Source organism: Emys orbicularis, chromosome 12 (assembly GCF_028017835.1).
Source record: "Emys orbicularis isolate rEmyOrb1 chromosome 12, rEmyOrb1.hap1, whole genome shotgun sequence".
Lineage (NCBI taxonomy): Eukaryota > Metazoa > Chordata > Testudines > Emydidae > Emys > Emys orbicularis.
In genome coordinates, this window is record NC_088694.1 from 31,245,813 (window position 1) to 31,266,599 (window position 20,787).

At 43.2% G+C, this 20,787-nt stretch overlaps 1 protein-coding gene across 1 annotated transcript in view; it reads right to left on the bottom strand.

The window, feature by feature from the left end:
* The window catches only part of RALGAPB (Ral GTPase activating protein non-catalytic subunit beta), a 128,253-nt gene that overhangs the window by 73,532 nt on the left and 33,934 nt on the right, over positions 1 to 20,787 (bottom strand). The window contains exons 7-9 of the mRNA XM_065414235.1: positions 14,262 to 14,440; positions 9,193 to 9,341; positions 8,861 to 9,080 (exon numbers count right to left, since the gene is read on the bottom strand). Of these exons, the coding sequence (XP_065270307.1) occupies positions 8,861 to 9,080; positions 9,193 to 9,341; positions 14,262 to 14,440 (548 nt within the window). The remainder of the gene's footprint in view (positions 1 to 8,860; positions 9,081 to 9,192; positions 9,342 to 14,261; positions 14,441 to 20,787) is intronic.

Here is a 20,787-nt window from a genome sequence, read left to right on the forward strand (position 1 = left end):
AGCTTTAAGACTCGTCTTCGATGAATCAATGAACAGTCTCCACTCATCTGGATCGTGAACGATATTGAGGGCTGCCATCACACCATCGATGTTGTTGCAGGCTACAAGATCACCTTCCATGAAGAAGAATGGGACAAGAGCCTTTGGACGGTCACGAAACATGGAAACCCTAACATCACCTGCCAGGAGATTCCACTGCTGTAGTCTGGAGCCCAACAGCTCTGCCTTACTCTTGGGTAGTTCCAAATCCCTGACAAGGTCATTCAGTTCACCTTGTGTTATGAGGTGTGGTTCAGAGGAGGAGGATGGGAGAAAATGTGGGTCCTGTGACATTGATGGTTCAGGACCAGAAGTTTCATCCTCTTCCTCTTCCTCGTCTGACTCAAGTGAGAATGATTCTGGTGCATCAGGAACCGGCAGTCCTTCTCCGTGGGGTACTGGGCATATAGCTGATGGAATGTTTGGATAATGCACAGTCCACTTTTTCTTCTTTGACACACCTTTCCCAACTGGAGGCACCATGCAGAAGTAACAATTGCTGGTATGATCTGTTGGCTCTCTCCAAATCATTGGCACTGCAAAAGGCATAGATTTCCTTTTCCTGTTCAACCACTGGCAAAGATTTGTTGCACAAGTGTTGCAGCATATGTGTGGGGCCCACCTCTTGTCCTGATCTCCAATTTTGCAGCCAAAATAAAGGGAATAGGCTTTCTTAACCATAGTGGTTATACTGCGCTTTTGTGATGCAAAAGTCACTTCACCACAAACATAGCAGAAGTTATCTGCACTGTTCACACAAGTACGAGGCATCTCTGCTCACTTCGGCTAAACAGAAATGTGTCCTTTGCAAAAATCAAACACTGACAAATAAGAGAGCACGACACTGTATGATTTCTAGAGCTGATATAGGGCAATTTGTTCAGCAGAGTGATGTAAGCTTCGTTATGATTGCATCATCCATGACTTCTAGGAATAACATGATGCAATTCATATCATGTATGACGCAATACCAGCTTCAGATTGCATCATTCATTGTTTTGCCTAAAAAGCAAGTACTGTCCAAACCCAGTCATAGATTTATTCATAGATCCAGTCAAAGATGTATTTTAGTCATTTCTGGTTTAAATTGAGATCCCTTCCCTTTATAAGTCACTTATCCTCCGCCATTCCCAAGTAAAGGGTCGTATATACTGACCCAATAGCATATCTTGAAAACTAGAGCCAATCAACAATTTTAAGCATCATTTTCATTCTCAGTGACCCAGAATTAGTAAAGTTTGACTACATTTATTTCAGAAGCATTTTGGCTGTAGAGCAGTGTAATCATAGGACTTGCTTACTTGGGGTGAACCCACATGGGAAAGTTACTTACCGGTAATGCTGCTTGCCCCAATTCTCCTCTTTCCCCAACCACAAATTCTTTATACTAAAGTGTTATGGCTCCAGCTTCCAGGAAGCAAGATGACAAAGAATCCTTAACAAAGGCTATTATAAATGTACAAGCCTGCCCACTTCCATCTCAGGCCTGGTCCACACTAACCCCCCACTTCGAACTAAGATACGCAACTTCAGCTACGTGAATAACGTAGCTGAAGTCGAAGTACCTTAGTTCGAACTTACCGCGGGTCCAGACGCGGCAGGCAGGCTCCCCCGTCGACTCCGCGTACTCCTCTCGCGGAGCAGGAGTACCGGCGTCGACGGCGAGCACTTCCGGGATTGATTTATCGTGTCTAGACAAGACGCGATAAATCGATCCTAGAAGATAGATTGCTTACCGCCGGACCCGGAGGTAAGTATAGACGTACCCTCAGTCAAGGAACTTCCAAAGCAGAAATATACAGGTAGCAGAATAATGACAAAGATTCAACACCTTAGATGCAATTCCCAAGGAAAGGTGGAAGAGAGGGAAAACGTCAAACAATTACCGGGAAGGGAAAAATTACTTACCTTGTAAAAACTGCTTCTCTGAATATTTTGGGACAGATCATGAGCTGAGATGCAGTCCCCCAGTGCTATTCTGGAAACTCCCACAGCTGGACCCTGTCTCCTCACATCACATCCCCTGGAGTAAGGCATATGTTGAGGGCAGAGAGGAGCCAGAAAGGAGCATGGCTTGAGCAAATTCTGCCCTGTCTGAGACTTACTAGACTTTCTCCTGCGGGCAGGTTATAGATCCCCAGAGAATAAAAAGTGGGCCCTGGAGTCCTTTAATGTGTACAAAGTTTCATCTGTGCTGTCAACAAACAGTTAAGTGCCATCAAAAGAAAGGTCTTCGACCATATTCTGGACCTCCTTTGGAAATCCCGGGAGCTGAAGCAAGGAGGCCCTCCTCATAACTACTATCACAGAAATCAGAGTGGCAGTATCAGCAGCACCAAGAGAGGCCTGCAGAGATGGTCTGGTGAGCAGCTAGCAGTCTACAATTGCTCTTTATGTTCTGCTGATAGATGCTCAATAAAGGAGTTCAGCTTGGTATAATTTGTATGGTTGTACTTTGCCATCAATGCCTGGTAGTTGGTGATTCTGAATTGTAAAGCAGCTGATGAGTATGACTGTCTATTAAACAGGTCAAGGTGCTTATGATCTTTATATAGGGCACAGATTTAGAGTGGTGCTGCTTTCCATGTTTATCAACTGCCTCGACCACCAAGGAGTTAGGAAAGGTACGAGAAAATAAAAATTCTGAGTCCTTAGAATGGACATAATATTTCTTATCTCCTCTCTTGCACATGGGCAGAATTGTGGCTCGGGTGTGCCAGATAATGGAGCCCTCCTGAACCTTGCAAAGGTTAACAGGCAGGGTAATTCAGGCAGATGAAGCTGTATGAAAGATGTCAAGCAGCTTATGATGTGATTCTTTAACATCCTCAAGAGGGATCTGTAAAGAATCCACAACTCTCTTGATAAGGTCCTGAAACTGCTTAAAATCATCAGCCAGAGAAGGTAGAGGTTGCATAACCGCTTCATCCATGGATGAAGAAGAGGAGTTGTTGGCTGATGGAGAGACCTCTTTATCAGCCATAGCTTCCTGTTCCTCAGTGGTTTCTTCCTGAGGTTCTGGTCTCCTAGAGAGGAAGGGTGATGAAAGTTGTCTCTCTCCATCAGGTGATGTTCAAGGCGCTAAAGAATTGCTGGCAATACTGGGACTCCCGGTGGCCTCAGTATGGCCAAGGAGGTGACGCATGTAGCATGGGTGGAGGCATCCATTGGTATGAGTGCTCATATCAACAAGATGGTGGTTGTGGACATTTCTCACAAGCAAGATTAATTTCCTCAGAGACTCTGAAAAAAAGGCTCTCTAGGGATGGAGAGGAGAGCCTTGGACAGATATTTGAGAAACCAAGGCATGATCTTCATCAAAATCTTCCTCTTCCAAATCACTCTGACATGGTGGAGCACTGGAAGAAACATGAGGTAAAACTGTCCGTACTGGACAGGTGTTTGGGGATCTAGAGGTCTTTGGTACCGAGACCAGATCACAGCTGAGCAATAGCGAGCCAGGCGTCTCAGACACAGCAAGGTCTTAGGGAAAACTAAATTCCTGTGATACAGAGTGTCGTAGATACAGTGTTCATAGCCTGAGTCGAAGTAATGGTGGCTGAGTTGACAGTACTGAGTCTCAAACACTCCGAGGGGAGTCCAGATGGGGCCTGAGTGGACATCTTCAGTATCGAGTGAGCAGAGACACCTGATGGCTTATCAGAGCCTGATAGTTTTAAGTCTTTAAGCTTAACAGTGCCCTGGTACCTGAGGAACAAGCAGCCTCGTAGGTATTGGGTCGGAGACTGACGAGTGCCGAAGTGGCTGGAGTCATCAGCAACTGCGACTTCTTTGAGGCAGATTCCCTACCTGGAGAACTCTATGCACGGTCTTCAGATAACTTATGAGAAGAATCTTGGTTCATCCTCTTAGTTGCCCTCAAGGAGTGAGGCTCAGAGGCAGCCAACTTATTCTGAGACTGGCATACTGGAAGGACGAGTCCCGCTTGCATGGATCAGAGGCTGGGCACAGCAAGCTCCCCATCATATGTAGTTGAAGTTTGATCTCCCTATTTTCTCTGGCTCTAGATTTTAATTCCACACAGAAGCTGCACTTGTGGGAAACATGAGATTCCCCGAGGCAACATGAGATTCCCTGAGGCAACGGATGCCCTGAGAGTGTGTCTTTCACTGTCTACACTGCAATTTTATAGCCACACAACCCAACCCTGCTGACCCGGGCTCTGAGACTTGGTGTCGTAGATTTATCATCACAGTGTAGACATACTACAAGAGGCAATCAAATCTCTCTGTCATTTAACTGGACACAAGGGATATCATCCCACATGCACTAAAGAAATTTAGTCTTAAAAGATAAATTGTCGAGAGGGCTGGGTTAACATCATTACATTTTACTTGACACATGGTCTGGAGAAGTCAGCAGAGCAAAGCTCTATTAAGAAAATAGACTCAGCCATGACTGTAGCACTCAGGGGATATCCTTTCAAGGTTTCCCAAATGCCCAAGAAAAACTCGTTAGCAGCTGACATTACACAATTGAGGGGAAGCATTTGTTCTAAGGCAGCCAAGATAGCAAGCCAAACAATTACTGAAATCCAATGCATCACCCATCTGGAGTTTCCAATCTGCTGCCCAGCATGTTGCATAAAAAGTCATACAGAATTCCTCACTGAATTTAAAATTACTGAAGCAGTTACAGCATACAGAGGAGAAATTAATATCTATTGTTGATCAGGTAATTAGCCACCAGCAGCTAATGGGCAGCTCTGCTGACACAAAGACAAACTGGACATCAGACAAATGAAGGAACAGTCCCTGGAGTGGGGACCTGCCATGTGATCTAATTCTAGAGAATGAGACACACAAAAAACTGACTTTCCCCACAAAGCAAGTGCCTGAATCTAGAACAGATCACTTCTCCTTTACTCCAAGACTTCATAAAAGGAAGAAAGGAAGGCAAGTCTTTTGGATGCATATTATGAAGCAGCAGATCTTAATATCATCCATCTCTTATCAGAGATGGAAATTTCTAGCCAGCTGGAATGCAACTCAGTCCATTGAGTTCCTGCACTAACTGACACAGGACCCCCAAAGCACAAGAATCTTGGCTAGCCAGCAGACAAGTTGCTGCTTCTGAGTCAGAATGCAAGAGTTCATGTTGAAAGATAGGCCTGAGAATGCAGTGTGGCAAAAGATCCTCCTGGGCCATGAGACTCTAGATGTACTCAGAGTCAGATGTACTCAGAATTATACAAAAGTTACCCTGAAGTGGAGTCTCATTAATACTCTTTGCTTGAAGGAAGACATGCCACACATACCCCAAAGCAGAAGCAGACAAGAATGGACTGCTTGAAAATAACTTACGAGATGTTGCAGGCTTTACTCAGCTGTGCAAGGGGCACCATTGTAAGCTTTCCCAATGACAGCGAAGATTAATCTGAACTGGCAGAAAAGGGGCAGTGATTGCATTCATTGTGAATGACGGTCCAAAATCAGAGACACAGAGCAGAGAGGCTGCTGCCAGAGAGCAACACAGTACGTCCTGCCATACGAACAAGGTGTATTCTGACATTCTACTCCCTGTAAGTGTGACCATCTGAAGGATTAAGTACAATTTTAATGCTACTAGTGGTAATTTCCCCCCTCTATTTTGGTTACTTCAAATTCCCTCTATTCCATTCCACAAAGTAGGTATAAGTCCTTCAACCATCAGATGGAGACAGAAGCATGGCTCTGTGGTGTTACTCATCTATATGATGAAGACATCTGGCTAACACTGTGCAGCTAAGAGACCTCCTGAGCACTAAAAGGATTATAAAATAATAATAATAAAAAAAAAACTATTAACATTTCTGCACTGATATCACAACAGGCATGAATTACAACCGATGTAGTTATTTAAGTGCTAGTTCATGTGCAGACAAGTCATAAGCATACGAGCCATTGCGATGAACCGAAAGGCAAAGGCCCCAAACTATCAATACTGACCCAGAATGAAGAAGAGGAGGGGTTTCAGCAAGCTGGATTAATGTACAGGTAAATAGTATGTAGGTGGCCAGCACAAAGCAAACTACCTGGACTTCCTGGCTGAGTCATGGAGCTCAGAGTCTTCATTCAGCAGGGCAGCAAGTGGAGAAGGGACTTTTTACTGACTTCAAGTTCAATACAGAACGGGTCAGAATCCAAATGCCTCGACATACCAAAGAGTATGTTCCGAATCTGTTTTGTACTAGAGTTTGAATCTTTACCAGACGACTCAATTTCCTGGATTGCATTCCTTTTTATAGGAAGATGAGGAAGAAAGGTATCTCACCAGGCATATAGGCAAACTCAAGTAAGAAGCCATGAGGCACAGTTTTCAGAGTAGCAGCCATGTTAGTCTGTATCCGCAAAAAGAACAGGAGTACTTGTGGCACCTTAGAGACTAACAAATTTATTAGAGCATAAGCTTTCGTGGGCTACAGCCCAGTGACTAGCAGTCAGTTCACGTGAAGGCAAACCACTAGAGCCTCGTAAGAGGCTGGCTGTTGTGGACCTAAGTCCATTTGTATGCAGGAGCTGCCAGGGCCAGACTAGTCACTCTTGCCCTGAAGAAAGATGGATCAGGCAACCTATAACTCTGAAAAGGAAAGGAACTGTATTTTCCCTAGTCTACAGGACTTGAGAGTCTCAAAATCAAAAGGGCTGACCCTGAAAAGGATTTTTATTTTCTGGGAGCGTTACATTAGCTTTCTCCTTAAAGGATATCACGACGTAAATAAGGCTGTCCCCAAGAAGGCATTCCTCCTTGTGGGAATGGGAGAAATGCACAAGTAGTGAAATCAAGGAATTGCATGGACTGAGTCTGACTTCCAAATTCAGGAGGTTTCTGCTCACAAACCAAACCTCTACCTTCCAAGCCACTGAGAGAAAGAGGGACACACTAGAAATAGAACACTATTTTCTATCTATCTGGGTCTTCATCAGGTGGCCCATCATCATTGTATCTTAAGTGCCTTCTTGCTAACAGAATCAGCAATACATGTCAGGCAAAGGTTGGCCTCTTCCTGTAGGGCTCTGGAGAGCATAAAAGAGGGACAGAATTGACTGCAAAGCACTCCATTCATGGGCAAAAAAAAAACGGGGGTTAAAATTTCCTATCCAACTACACACAGGTCTACCTCAGCCATCCAGAGAGCTATGTCTAACTGCTTGAGACAGGAAACAACTGCAAAGCATCAGCCAGAAAGCCAAGTCCCTCCACTGGGGCACAAATATTACAATCTCCCTCCAATGGCATAGGACTTACATCCACTGGCTAGGCTAACACAGAGTAGCTTTGGAGAATAAAAGATTTACTTCAACCAAGTTACAATTTTTGGACGACCAGGTGTTTTAGTTAACACCCCAAACTATTCCTTGGTCAATCTCTCGGTCTCTGACATTTACTGGTACGTAAAAGTAATTTGTGTGTAAGAACTACTTATAAAAATCCACGCAAGAGCATCTGTAAGGAAGTGAGTGGAGTAAACATACAGCTCAGATGTTGTGCACACTGGAAAAAATGCACATTTTATTCAAAATTGCTCATGCTATATTTAGAGCTACACCCTGTTCTAAGAGATCACCTGTAAACTTTTAAAATAGTCCAACTTAAGCAACAAATAGACCAAGCGGTAAATTCAATGTTTAAAGTGGTATGAAACTCCTGTTATTAAAAAGGGGAATGGTATTAGTTCGCTCACCTGCGCATGCAGGTGTGAATTAATTCTTAAATTGTTCAGTTTCCTAAGCTCAGCCACTTCTCTCTCTCTAAATGTGTATTACTGGCTTGATTTTTCAGAGAAACTGAGAACATATATTTCCTACTGAAGTCAAGGGACTCTGCAGGAGGACCTCTGAAAAAATCAGGCCTTATATGCCTGACATATATATTTAGAATGAACACTGCAAAACCCACTGAATAATTATATCATATCAGCTTAACACACCTAAGAACGTATTTTCTGGCAAGACATGCATGGAAGCTAGCCAGTTTAATTGCCATTGAGTCCCACCTCTAAACCTAAACTTGCTAATACAAACCTCTCCCACCCGGTAATGGATTTGATTTTTTCTTTAAGCCACTAAATCTGACCTATTACATGAAGAACATGTTGAATAGACCACCACCAATACAAAGAGCACTACTTCTGCAATATGTCATAGCTCAAACAGATCTAACCATAGAAACCAGGTACTCTAGAGTACTGAAAATAAATCTAACAGTTAGGAAGACTGAAAACTACCAGTCTGTTGATATGGTTAACCATCACTGAAAGGGAATAATTTTGCTTGAGTTTTTGCTTTTGGAAGATGTAGAAATCCTGTTCTCCCATACTAAGGCCAAGTGAAGTTACATGATGCAGAACGACATCTGCAATGATGCTGCCAGTCTTTTCATATGTGAATTTATTAAAGCACTGCCATTATAAGAAAAAACTGTTCTTACTCAAAGTGATGCTTTTCCAAGACACAAAGGGAAACTCCCTCACTACACTGCATTTCTTTTGTTTAATAACAGTCTCCTATCTGACATAGTGGAAACTGACCGATTATCTAATTAGTAACATTTGATTTAACAAGTATGTACTATAAAGTCTAGGTGATATTTTATTTCTAAGAGAAAAACCAAGCTCAAGAGAGATATCTCTGCTGAGCTGCTAGCAAAGTTGCCAGTTTGGGTTAGTTCAGCTGGAAAGGGTTAACCATAATAGAGTGCTTTATCAGAGAGACGCGTTCAAGTTATTTATTTCTTTTTGATTAAGCAAATATTAATCTTGCAGGTAGGAAATGTCAGTAAGCAAGGAAAGAGTTACATATATTTAGTCAGCAATATTTACCAGTCATGCTGCTGTCTCTATTTATTCCATTATGAAGTTTACAGTGAACAAATGCTGCATCAAATAACCATGATCCAAAGAGGTTCAAGATGCTGTTAACCTTTGGCCTGCGGGGAGCTGGTAGCGGTCGAGGCTCAGAACTAGTCTGGTTTGGGCTAGACAATGGAGAGGTGGAGGACGACGGCTGGTACTGCACTTTTGATGTGTGAGCAGTGCTAACCTATTTGAATAAAAGAAAAAAGTTTCACCCTATTAGAAATTTTGAAGGCAATTTTATATTCCTTCATACACAGAAGCAGAAAAATACTGAAGTACTAAGCATAACATCTTACAGTGCTGGTTTTCATTGTTGCCTTATTCACAGTCACGGCCCGATGCCTTCGGTTATGAGGTGGAGTTGTGTTGATAGCAGTATTCTGGGGCATGCTCAACCTATTTACTGGTGTGGGGGGAGCACTGTCTGACCGGGGTCGTGAAATGCCTGAAGAATAAAATAAAGCAAATCTCAGTGCAAAGTACTTTTAGAGCCCTATGGCATAATCGGTATGACTAGATATTAAGGCATTCTGTAAATCATTAGCATCAGAAATTCCCCCAAACACCAGAGGGTTAAAAAGCATCTATCATTCAGTATTAGTAGAGACTGACAAGTGGTCCAGAAAAGCATTTGAGTTAAATCTACATGACAGACCACTGCTTATCAAAGGTGAGCAAACACCCACATGAGCACCTAAGAAAGTGGAGGAGTGAGGGCACCAACAGATGGTAGAAGGGAATGCAGACGGTTTGTAGAAAGCCACTTTCTTTCTAGTCATGTGTTCAGAACAACCAATTCACTTTTACTCTACATAGAGAGGTCTGAATGAAACTAACAAAGGACAATCCACTTCAACCCCCACTTCAATGAAAAGACCCCGCCCCCCAACATCTGTCTTAGAAAATGTATTGGGAGATCATTGTGGGATAGAGTGCTTAGTTTCTCTGCAAACCACAAAGATTAATATCTTTAAGGCCAATCTAAGAAACCAGGATACAAGGCGAAAGTGTGCTGCAAGATTCGGGGTGGGGGAGAGATTAACAATAGGCTTTGGCAGGGCATTTAAGAACATAAGAATGGCCATACTGGGTCAGACCAGTGGTCCATTTAGCCCAGTATCCTGTCTTCCAGCACTAGCCAATGCCTCAAAGGGAATTAACAGAACAGGGTAATCATCAAGTGATTCATCCCATCATCCAGTCCCAGCATTTGGCAGTCAAGAGGCTTAGGGACACCCAGAATATGGGTATGCATCCCTAACCATCCTTGCTTATATTGATGGACCTATCATCCATGAACTTATCTAATGTTTTTTTGAACCCAGTTATAGTTTTGGCTATCACAACATCCCCTGGCAAAGAGTTCCACACGTTGACTGTGCACTATGGGAAGTACTTCCTTTTGTTTGTTTTAAATCTGCTGCTTACTAATTTTGTTGGGCAACCCCTGGTTCTTGTGTTTTGTGAAGGGGTAAACAAACACTTTCATATTCATTTCCTCTGTGAGATGCTTAAGATACTGAACCTGTCCAGACACTAATCACAGAAACAATCTACCAATATTTTCAGGACAAAGAGAAAAAGAGTTTAGTTACCACTATCATGGTTTATTACCCATATTTAGTTGGAATATTTCTAAAAAAATTATGTTTCAGGTGGGTAGTCTAAGGCTCCATGACCGCAGAGGAACTGAAGAATGTAAAAGAAAGCTATACAGAAGCAATATTGTGTATCTGAAACAAATATTTGTAATTAGCCCACAGGTTTCTGCTCCAAATCCCAAAGTGACAACCCTATTTTCTGCTGGGTACAGCATTCCAGACTGTGATATATAACTGGAAGCAGGGAGCTACAGTTGGTCCTTATTCACTTTCACCCCTGACCTTTCACTGTGTAGTCTCTTTGACACTAATGGACAAAGCAGTTTTGCTAGGTTAGTTACTAGGTCGCAACAAAAGTCTCAAGACCAGCCTCCCAATCTAAGCCAGGAGTTAGCCAGCCCAAAGTCTGATTTTCCCCATTTGGGGAGAATCAAATATGTGGGAGCAGGCTTAGAAATGCACAATCAAGCACTATACTTTAAAGATCCATCCCTTCATAAATATTTATACCAGTGAAGCTTCTTTTAAGATTAAAATATAAATTCTATATCTGCACTGTTCAACAACTCACAATAAGTCTGCTGTGTAGAAGGTCACTAATCTATTATTTACAAGGCAGTACCAGGTTATTAATAGACATTTTTATCAAACTGCTGAATTATAAATTTTTTGCATGTAACATATTAAAACTAAAATCAGCTCCAGGACATTTCCTAAATCAGGGCAGGAAAACAGTGCAGAGAGTCAGGAATGCAAGACTTGGCAACCTTATCTAGCCCAGTACAAACTGACAAGGACAGTACTTTATTTATTTTCAAGTACTTTTACCCTGAAAATTCATCCTAACACAATACGTACTTCAAACCCTTAGTCACTGAGTAATGTATCAAGCGTATATTTAAAGTATATATGAATCTAAACAAATTCAAAAGTTTAACCCATGTAAAACTGAAAGGACAGTGGCAGTTAGCCAGTGTGTAATGTGACACCTCTGCACTTCTGCCTGCACTGGTGCAACATGTAGCACAATACACAAAGCAAACACAATTTACACAGTGTTGAGAGGATTATTAATTTTGTAATTACAAAGAAGCAGTATTCTGTATTAAGCAAACTAACTCAAACGGTCAGTTTGAACTTTATGCTTGATAGCAGTTAAACAAATTGTTTAAAGGGACACTACTGGCAGGATCCCAGGAGCATGATGAACCTTGTTTTTTTCCTATAAATGTCTAAGGGCACCTCTTTCATACCGGAACAAACTTGAAAAGAGTCTATATACAAAGTATCAGAAGGGTAGCCGTGTTAGTCTGAATCTGTAAAAAGCAACAGAGGGTCCTGTGGCACCTTTAAGACTAACAGAAGTATTGGAGCATAAGCTTTCGTGGGTGAATGCCCACGAAATGCCCACTTGCATCTGATGAAGTGGGCATTCACCCACGAAAGCTTATGCTCCAATACTTCTGTTAGTCTTAAAGGTGCCACAGGACCCTCTGTTGCTATATATAAAGTGAAAGTGGCTTCGAGCACTCTGTGTTCCCCACCAGAACTAAACCTATTTTTGATTTTAAAAAGTCCACATTCCTCAAAGCCCAGCTTCTATTAGATCCTGCAGTGAGGTCATAATTCTTCATTTATGACATCATTCTTAGCATGGTTATTGCAGCACAATTGCAATGTTATGACTTCACTGAAGCTCAGATAAGCAGCAGCGATAGTTTAGGGATCAAAATGTTGTAATCCTGAGTAAGATTATGTAAAACAGAAGACATGTTGTTAATACAAATATTTTTAAAAGTTGATGCATTTGGAAGTTTGTTCCAATGTGAAAGTTTTACTCTACATCTGTTTGCAAAGTCACTGCAATTTATGTATAATGTTTTAAACATCAGAAATACTTCAGAGCTTTGTTTAAAAGCAAAGCAAAACAAAACAAAAACACCAGCCCCGTGACCAGCCCTCTGATAAACCAATGGGTAAAAAAATTGGAACAGATTTCAATTTTAGATCTCTTCAAGGCTATAGTAAATAGTTAACATTTTTAAGTCACCATACCATAACAATGTCCTTTTAGCACATTCAAATATTTCTTATTATACAAAAATTGAAACAACACTTTTACAAATAATGACAGAATACTGCAGCTTTTACAACATTGTTTGGTACATCAGTATTAGTTATCAACCCTTCTGCCCAGATTCTTGCTACCAAAATGAGTGCAACAAGAGTCAAGACTTAATACCATATCTGGGTAATCTTTCACACCCACTGTTCGTAAAGGCTGCAACTCCTAGAGAAGAAAGAAATTAATTTGCTGCTTTCTGCAATATACAATAGAAGCATTTAATAAAGCCATTCTTTAGAAAATGAAATATATGCTCATTGAATTATGTTTGCAACAAGCAACATGCTAGTGAAAACGGATTAGTAGTATACAAATATTACATGTTAATATAAACAAGTATTACTAGTCAAAAGAATATTCGTTGCTTTATAAAAGCAGTGTGGCAATTAAGATTTTTCTTTTTATTTGAGGGAACTAAACTGTCCAGGTTCCTTCAAAGGAGGAAATGTAAACTAGGTAGCATTATGTTAAAGATTAACTTTTTTTTCCCTGAGCATAGTAGTGACATGTATTTATTCTATAGTCTACCACAACCTGTTTTTAATCAGTTCAGACTTCTGGAATCATAACAAATTATTTGTTTGTTAATATTAAAAACGTCAGTCAAAAAGTAGAGAAGGGGCAGTAAGATCTGAAGTACAATATAGCACACAGAACTCTGAGGAAGTTTTAAGTCTAGATAAACCTTCAGGAAGGTAAGAGGCATAATGCCTAATACTTCAAAAACTCTACATAAATTATATAATGTTACCAAACAACATTTTTAAACCTGGGGGCCTAAATTAGACTCCTAAGAGGCACCTAAATAAAAGTGGCTCATTTTCCACCAATGCTGAGCATCTCATGGACTTCAATGATTATTAATTTGTATTGCAATAGCAATATAATCAAAGACAGTGCTTCATAGGAATAAGCACTGTGCCTCAAAGAGCTTTATAAAATTAAATTGTTGGTGCTCAGAACCTCTGAAAAACAAGGTGACTTAGCCCTGTTCTACACCGGGGGGGGAAGGGGGGGGGGGAGGGTGAAGGGGAAAAAAAAAATCGATCTAAGTTACGCAACTTCAGCTACATGAATAACGTAGCTGAAGTCGACGTACTTAGATCGACTTACTGCGGTGTCTTCACCGCGGTGAGTCGACTGCTGCCTGCACCTCTCGCAGTGGTTGAATACAGGAGTCGATGGGAAAGCGCTCGGGGGTCGATTTATCACGTTTTAGACTAGACACGATAAATCGACCCCCACTGGATAGATCACTGCCCGCCGATCCGGCAGGTAGTGTAGACATACCCTTAGAGGCCTGATTTTGGAGGCCCAGTTTACCAATTTTGGCCATACTGTATTAAGCCCAGCTTTTCAGAACTGTGTACACATTTGTAGGATGATTCAAGCAAATGTAATAACTATGCACATAACTGGCCAGTTAGAAGTCTTATTTGCCATTTGCAGGTAAATTCGTTGTGAGAATGTGTGCAGTAGTGTTAGTTGTGCATGAAAAAAAAAAAAAAAAAAGAACACACATGCACACAATTCTGAAAATCCGGACCTAAAAGCATAAACAAAGATTACTTGAGGTCTTGTATTAAATTATGACAGATAGGTGATGTTCTAACTATACACAAATAAGTGGAAAGATTACCTAGGAACGCATCCACTAAACAGCTGATCCCACGCATGGCACGAAAGAATATATGAGGCAGATGTTTAAGGCAGGGATACTGATTCAATTCTTGAGTCATTCCACTCACATTCAGAAACTGCTCCTGAAATTTGGGGGTAGAGCTTATAATGGCTGGGTTACTCAAATCCACTGGATTACTATTAAAAAAAACAAAAAACAAAAACCAACAACACATTTTAGTGTACTCGTAGCAGTTAAAATCTTAACACCCAAATATGCAACCTTTGATAGTCAGACAGTATGTGTAACTTAAGAAAATTTAAAAGGACACTCAATTTAAGATGGTTTGGTTTTACAAAACTAATTTCTTTGCCAACATCTTAGATAATAAGAGAATTGTTTCTGGTTATTCTCTCAGCTTGGAAAACTAAAATCAGTTTCACTTTCAGAGTCTTAATGCTACAACATTTTGGTTTTTAAGGCTGCAAGAGCATGCTTTCAGGTGTTATAATTATTTTTATTTTAATTTTTTTTAGAAAGCATAGAAACATTTCTACTGACCTGAAGTTTTATAAAAACTTGTTTTTATAAAATCAGCAATTATAATCACGGTCAGTGAATGGAGCTACCATCTCAAATTAAACCTGGTGAAGATCTAGAGAATACATTGTAGATAACAATCCTGCAATTGCAGAGGGATGGATCAGTTACAGAGAAGGTCTTTTCCATCCAGATTCTGACTAGCTAACAGAACCTAACACTGGTTAAGAGTCGTAGCCCTCATTAGGGTATTTCTTCTAAAATGATGGGCAGTGAATAAAATATTGAAATTAAGCATTATAGAGCAGTGACCAAATCTAATGCTCTGCTTTGTAGAGGGTTGAGATGGCACTTAAGAATATTTAAATTGCTGCCATCAGATTTCAGACCTGCTAAAGAAGACCTACAAAGGAAAAATTTGTGCTCCCCCCCCCCCCCCCCTTATGATTGATACAAAACCCTTGAAAACCTGTCGAGGCTGGAAGAGTACAGCAAATGGAGGACTAGCCCAATGGTGACATCAAGAGGACCAGGAATGAGAGGTGAGCAATTGAAAGAGGGTGGGGAAGGGAAAGGGATTTTTAGTTAGTAATAAACAAAAACAGTTTTAACAGTAACACCTATATAACTGCAATAACTAGTTAACATTTTAGCTACAGGAAATTTTTATTTAAGATATAACAGCCATTCATAAGATATCATAGTTCACAAGGAATGCCTAAAGATTCTTTAACTAAACCAATGCAGACCAAACCTGACATATTTGGATATTTCTGATTTAAAAAACAAGAAATACACATACTGTAACAACCTTCCAGGTCTTCGTCATAGATAAACGGTTACTAACCTTCCGTAACTGCTGTTCTTCAAGATGTGTTACTCATGTCCATTCCAACGCACCGCGTGCACCACCGCCAGAAAGTTACCCCTCAGCGGTATCTGTGCCCTCATAGCGCCAATATACAGGGGCCTGTCACCCTGCCGATTCCTTCTTGCCAGCTAACTCCAACAGAGGCGCAGGAGTCTGGGATGTGGAAGGACATGAGCAACACATCTCGAAGAACAACAGTTATGGAAGGTTAGTAACCGGTTTTTGTTTTTTTTTCCCCTTCAAGTGCTTGCTCATGTCCATGCCAATGTAGGTGACTCCCAAGCAATTATGCAGGTGGAAGGCTTGGAGTTCATTAGCATGCTGACTGAAGTACCGCTCAGCCGAAGCCCACATCATCTCTGGCTTGTTGGATGATGGCATAGTGTGACACGAACATGTGGACTGACGACCAAGTTACCGCTCTACAAATACCCCGATTGGAACTTGTGCCACAAATGCTGCCGACAATGCTTGAGCTCTCGTAGAGTGGGCTGTCAACTGAGGATCTGGGAGCTTTGCTAGAGGTCATAGCATGAGTGGATACAGAAAGTGATCCATGATGACATTCTCTGGGCTGACACTGGCCGGCCTTTTGTTCTGTTTGCAATGGGTATGAATAGCTGGGCAGTCTTCCTAAAGGGCTTGGTCCCCTCTACACAGAACGCTAGCACACACCTCACATCCAGTAAGTGGAGTCTCTGTTCCTCTGTTTGTGTGTGGATTAGGATAGAAGACTGGCAAAAAGAGGTCCTGGTTACTATGGAATTGACAGACCACCTTTGGTAGAAAGGATGGGTGTGGCCACAGCTGTACCTTGTCCTTGAAGAAGACAGTATACAGTGGCTTGGAGATAAGAGCCTGGATCTCTGAGACCCTTCTGGCAGAAGTAATGGCGACTAGGAAAGCCACCTTCCAAGACAGATAGAACAGGGAGCATGTTGCCATTGGCTCGAATAGATGTCCTGTTAGCCTAGTCAGCACCATATTGAGATACCTGTGGGTACAGCCATTCACAGATTGAGTTTGAGAAGACCGACCGGCCGGCCGTCCACCCAAGGGTGAAATGCAGAGATTGCAGCTAGATGGATGCTTATGGATGACCCCGTTAGACACTCCTGCTTTAAGTGAAGCAGATAATCGAAAATGAAGGGCAGTGATGACTCAGTAGGCGAAACACCCTTCTGCATCGACTAGATCGAGAATCTCTTTCACTTTGCCAGGTAAGTGGCCCTAGAAGACGGCTTCCTGCTACCCAAGAGCACTTCATGAACCGGCCCTGAGCAAGCCCATTCTGCTGGGTTCAGCCATGGAGCTTCCATGCTGTGAGGTGGAGCGATTTAAGGTTTGGGTAACATAGGCGACTGTGATCTTGAAAGATCCAGAAATAGTGGTAGGGTGATGGAGGTGTCCATCGAGAGATCTAGGAGGGTGGTGAACCAGTGCCTGTGCGGCCAGGCCAGACCCGGCCCATCAGGATCAGCCCTGTCCTATCCCTTCTGACCTTCAGGAGGGCCCTGTGTATGAGAGTGGGAGGGAATGTAGAGAAGACCTGGTGTCTGTGAGCAAACCCAAACTGTGGCCTAGGAAGGAGCAGAACTGAAGACACTTCCTGTTGTACTTCATTGCGAACAGATCTACCTGGGGAAATCCCCATCTCTGAAAAACATGACGTCTGCGCGAATGGACCACTCGTGATGGTTGGAAAAGGATTTGCTGAGATGATCCACTAACTTGTTCTGCGACCCTGGGAGGTAGGAGTCTTTGAGGTGAATGGAATGGGCTATACAGAAATCCCATAGGCACAAACCTTTTCACATAGGGGAGGGGAGCGAGCTCTGCCCTGCTTGTTTATGTAAAATATTGCTGTTGTGTTGTCTGTGAGGACAGACACGCAGTTGCCCTCCAGATGCGGTTGGAAAGCTTGGCAGACTAGGCGCACTGCCCTCAATTCTCTCACAACGCAACTCAAGTTCCTCTGGGGATCAGCGGCCTTGAGTCCTGAAGGTCCCTAGGTGGGCCCCCCATCCCATCTCCGATGCGTCTATGACAAGAGACCTTGACGGTGGAGGTCTCAAGAACGGGACTCCTGCACACACCGTCTCCAGGTCCAGACACCAAAGGAGAGTGGAAATCACCAAACAGGGGAAAATGAGACCACCTTGTCCAGGTGACGCCAACCAAGACTGGAGAGGTCTTAATCGCAGTCTTGTGCATTGCACCACGTGGGTGCATGATGCCATATGCCCCAGAAGCTTTAAGCAGTTTCTTGCTGTGGTGATGGGGTGATCTCTCGGGCTCTTTAGGAGTGCCTCTATAGCGCTGAGCTGACTTTCTGGGAGAAAAGCTCTGGCCTGGTTTGCATGGAGGACTGCGCCTATGAATTCTATTATTTGAACTGGGGAAAAAGTGGATTTTTGCATATTTGTCAACAGTCCCAAGTCCTGAAAAGTTGACTGTATCAGTTTTACATCTGTTTCCATATGGCCCCTGGACCAATCTCTGACCCCAGCACCCCTTGTCTCCTCAGGAAGGCTGCAACAACTCTCATGCACTTCGTGAACACCCATGGGAGCTGCTGACAGACCGAAATGGAGTACCGTAAACTGGTATTGTCTGTGGTTTACCACAAATCGTAAGTACCTTCTGTGCCCTTAAAAGATAGCAATCTAGAAATATATGTCCTTTAAATCGAGGACGGCGTACCAGTCCCCTGGATCCAGACAGCGGATAATGGAGGCCAAGGAGACCATGCAGAACTTCAGTTTCTTCATGAATCTGTTGAGGTTTTGCAAATCCAACAATCATTCTGAGGTCGCTGTGATGCTGTATGGAATATGAGAGACATTTATAAGACTATTGATACCAATATTATAAAATTGTAAGGAATCTTCAGATATGCCGTGTAAGGTATCCGTGAAAATGTTATGATTTGCCAAGTATGATAATCTTGTTTATGTGTTTGTATCACCTTTGTATCATGAGTTATAGATATGTATATCTGTATTTCAAACTTGTTCTGTGTGACACCCCAGAGAGATAGGCTAGGCAGTGCTGATGCCAGTTTGATGGCCCATCAAGGGTTCAGCTGTACAATGAACCCATTGAAAGGAGCCAGGGAATACACTTTAGGAGTCAGCAGGACTTGTAGGGGCATGCCTATGGACAGAGAACTCCTCCAAGGCTTTTCCACGTGCTGTGAAGCTTGTGTTTGGGACACAGGAAGTACAAGCCACATGGCAAAAGGAATATAAAGAGCAGCTGCATTGTCTCAATTTTGTCTTCATTCCTGCGTCTTACCTCTGGAGTAACTTTCCTACAAACAAAGTGCTGAAAGACCTATCTAAGCTGTGGATGTATTCCAGAGGGACTTTCAAGCCAGCAAACTCACCAATGCTGCTAAGAACCTCATAGATGGACTTTGAAGTCTCTGTATGTATCTGAGTGCTTTATCACTTAACAACTCTCTTCTTGGTTCTTTCTTTTTTCCCTTATAATATAAACACTAAAGGACTGGCTGGCAGTGTGGTATTTTGGGGAAGATCCAAACTAATATTGACCTAGTAACGTGGCTGACCCTTTGGGGTCAAAAGAACATTTTGTAGATGTGAGCAAAGTTTTTAAATAACTTCTCACTGTACTGGACCTAGGTGCTGATTGGGAGCCAGAGAACTGGAATGCAATAAAGGGGGCGGTATGATTTCTTTTTTTAGCTTCTCGATAATCATTGTGGGGGATCAGTAGCACAGTTTGTGACTGGTTGGTGAGTTTAACTTCAGTGTTAACCACCAGTTTTGGGAGTGTCTGCACTCTTTTGCAGCCTGCCCTGACCTTGGCATTTTCAGTGAGGGCTGTCCCAGGCACCCTGGGTCACAGTCGCCATTGGTCTTTGGGATTAGGAAGTAACGGGAGTAGAACCCTCAACCCCTTAGCACTGGTGAAAACTCCACCACTGCTCCCATGGATTAGGAGCAAATGCACCTCTTTGGCTAGAACAGTGGTCTCCAAAGTGGGGTGCGTGCATCCCAGGGGGTGCCAAAGAGGATCCTTGGGGGTGCACGGCTGGAGGAGCTTTTTTTTGCACTTCGGCAGTTCGGGCGGGAGTCCGAACGGCTTTTTTTTTGGCGCTTCAGCAAAAATGGTAGAGCCGGCGCGGCAGGGGGTGCATGCTCAAAAAATTTTTTACTGATAGCGGTGCGCGATCAAAAAAGTTTGGAGACCACTGGGCTAGAAGTCTCTCATGAGAGGGGTCCCTGAAGGGGCATTTGCCATTGTGCTGGTGGCCATGCCACCAGTAGCATTCCCTGGCCCATGTCCAGTCGCAGAGTGCTGCCTATCGGAGCAACGTCTGCTCCTGCGTGAGGCTTAGGACTCTGCTCCCAAATCTGAGACTGAGGAGTGGCTTCTTGGCAACCAAGGCGGGGCACTGCCGACCAGTGCCAGAGAGTGGTGCCATGAATGAGGGGATCTGTGCCACGCCATCATGACCAGCTTGCCCTTCACCAGCACCTGTCTCGGTGCCATGGTGGCCCTCAGTTCTGGTGCGGCCACTGACTGCTCCTGAATGGCCGAGGATGGTGGCACCATGGGGGAAAGGAGGTCCCCCACAGCCTCGGGCATAGATGGTAAAGCTAGGGCTGTCACGCCGCGGTGGCTCTCCCTTGGCGGGGAGTCCAATGGTACTAGACTCAACTACACCCTTTCCAGGGCTGGAGTCGACGATGCTGCACACCCTGTTGGCGCCTCCAAGTGGCCCAGCATGGGTTGCACTCTACCAGAAGCCCTATCGCCTGCAGACCTTGGGGTTGGAGAGTGCCTCCAGTCCGTCTTTTTTTGCTTTTTCTTAGGCACCGGCGATTGTATGCGGTGCCGAGAGTCCCGTGCCAGAGTTGATTTCCTCTGTGCTGGGGACTTACATCGGTGCTGGAAGCCCCAAACCATCAGTGGCAAAGTCCTTTCTTGGTATCGGGGACGTGAAACGGCACTGCACCACCCTGAGAGACTTCAGAGCACTTCTTACTAACCTAGAAGTACATGGTTCCGATTCCCCCTGAGCAGCTCCAAAGGGGAACGGAGCACTGCTTCCATACGGGGGCAACTTAAATCTAGCATCCCTGTCCGTTTTTGTCCTGGGTC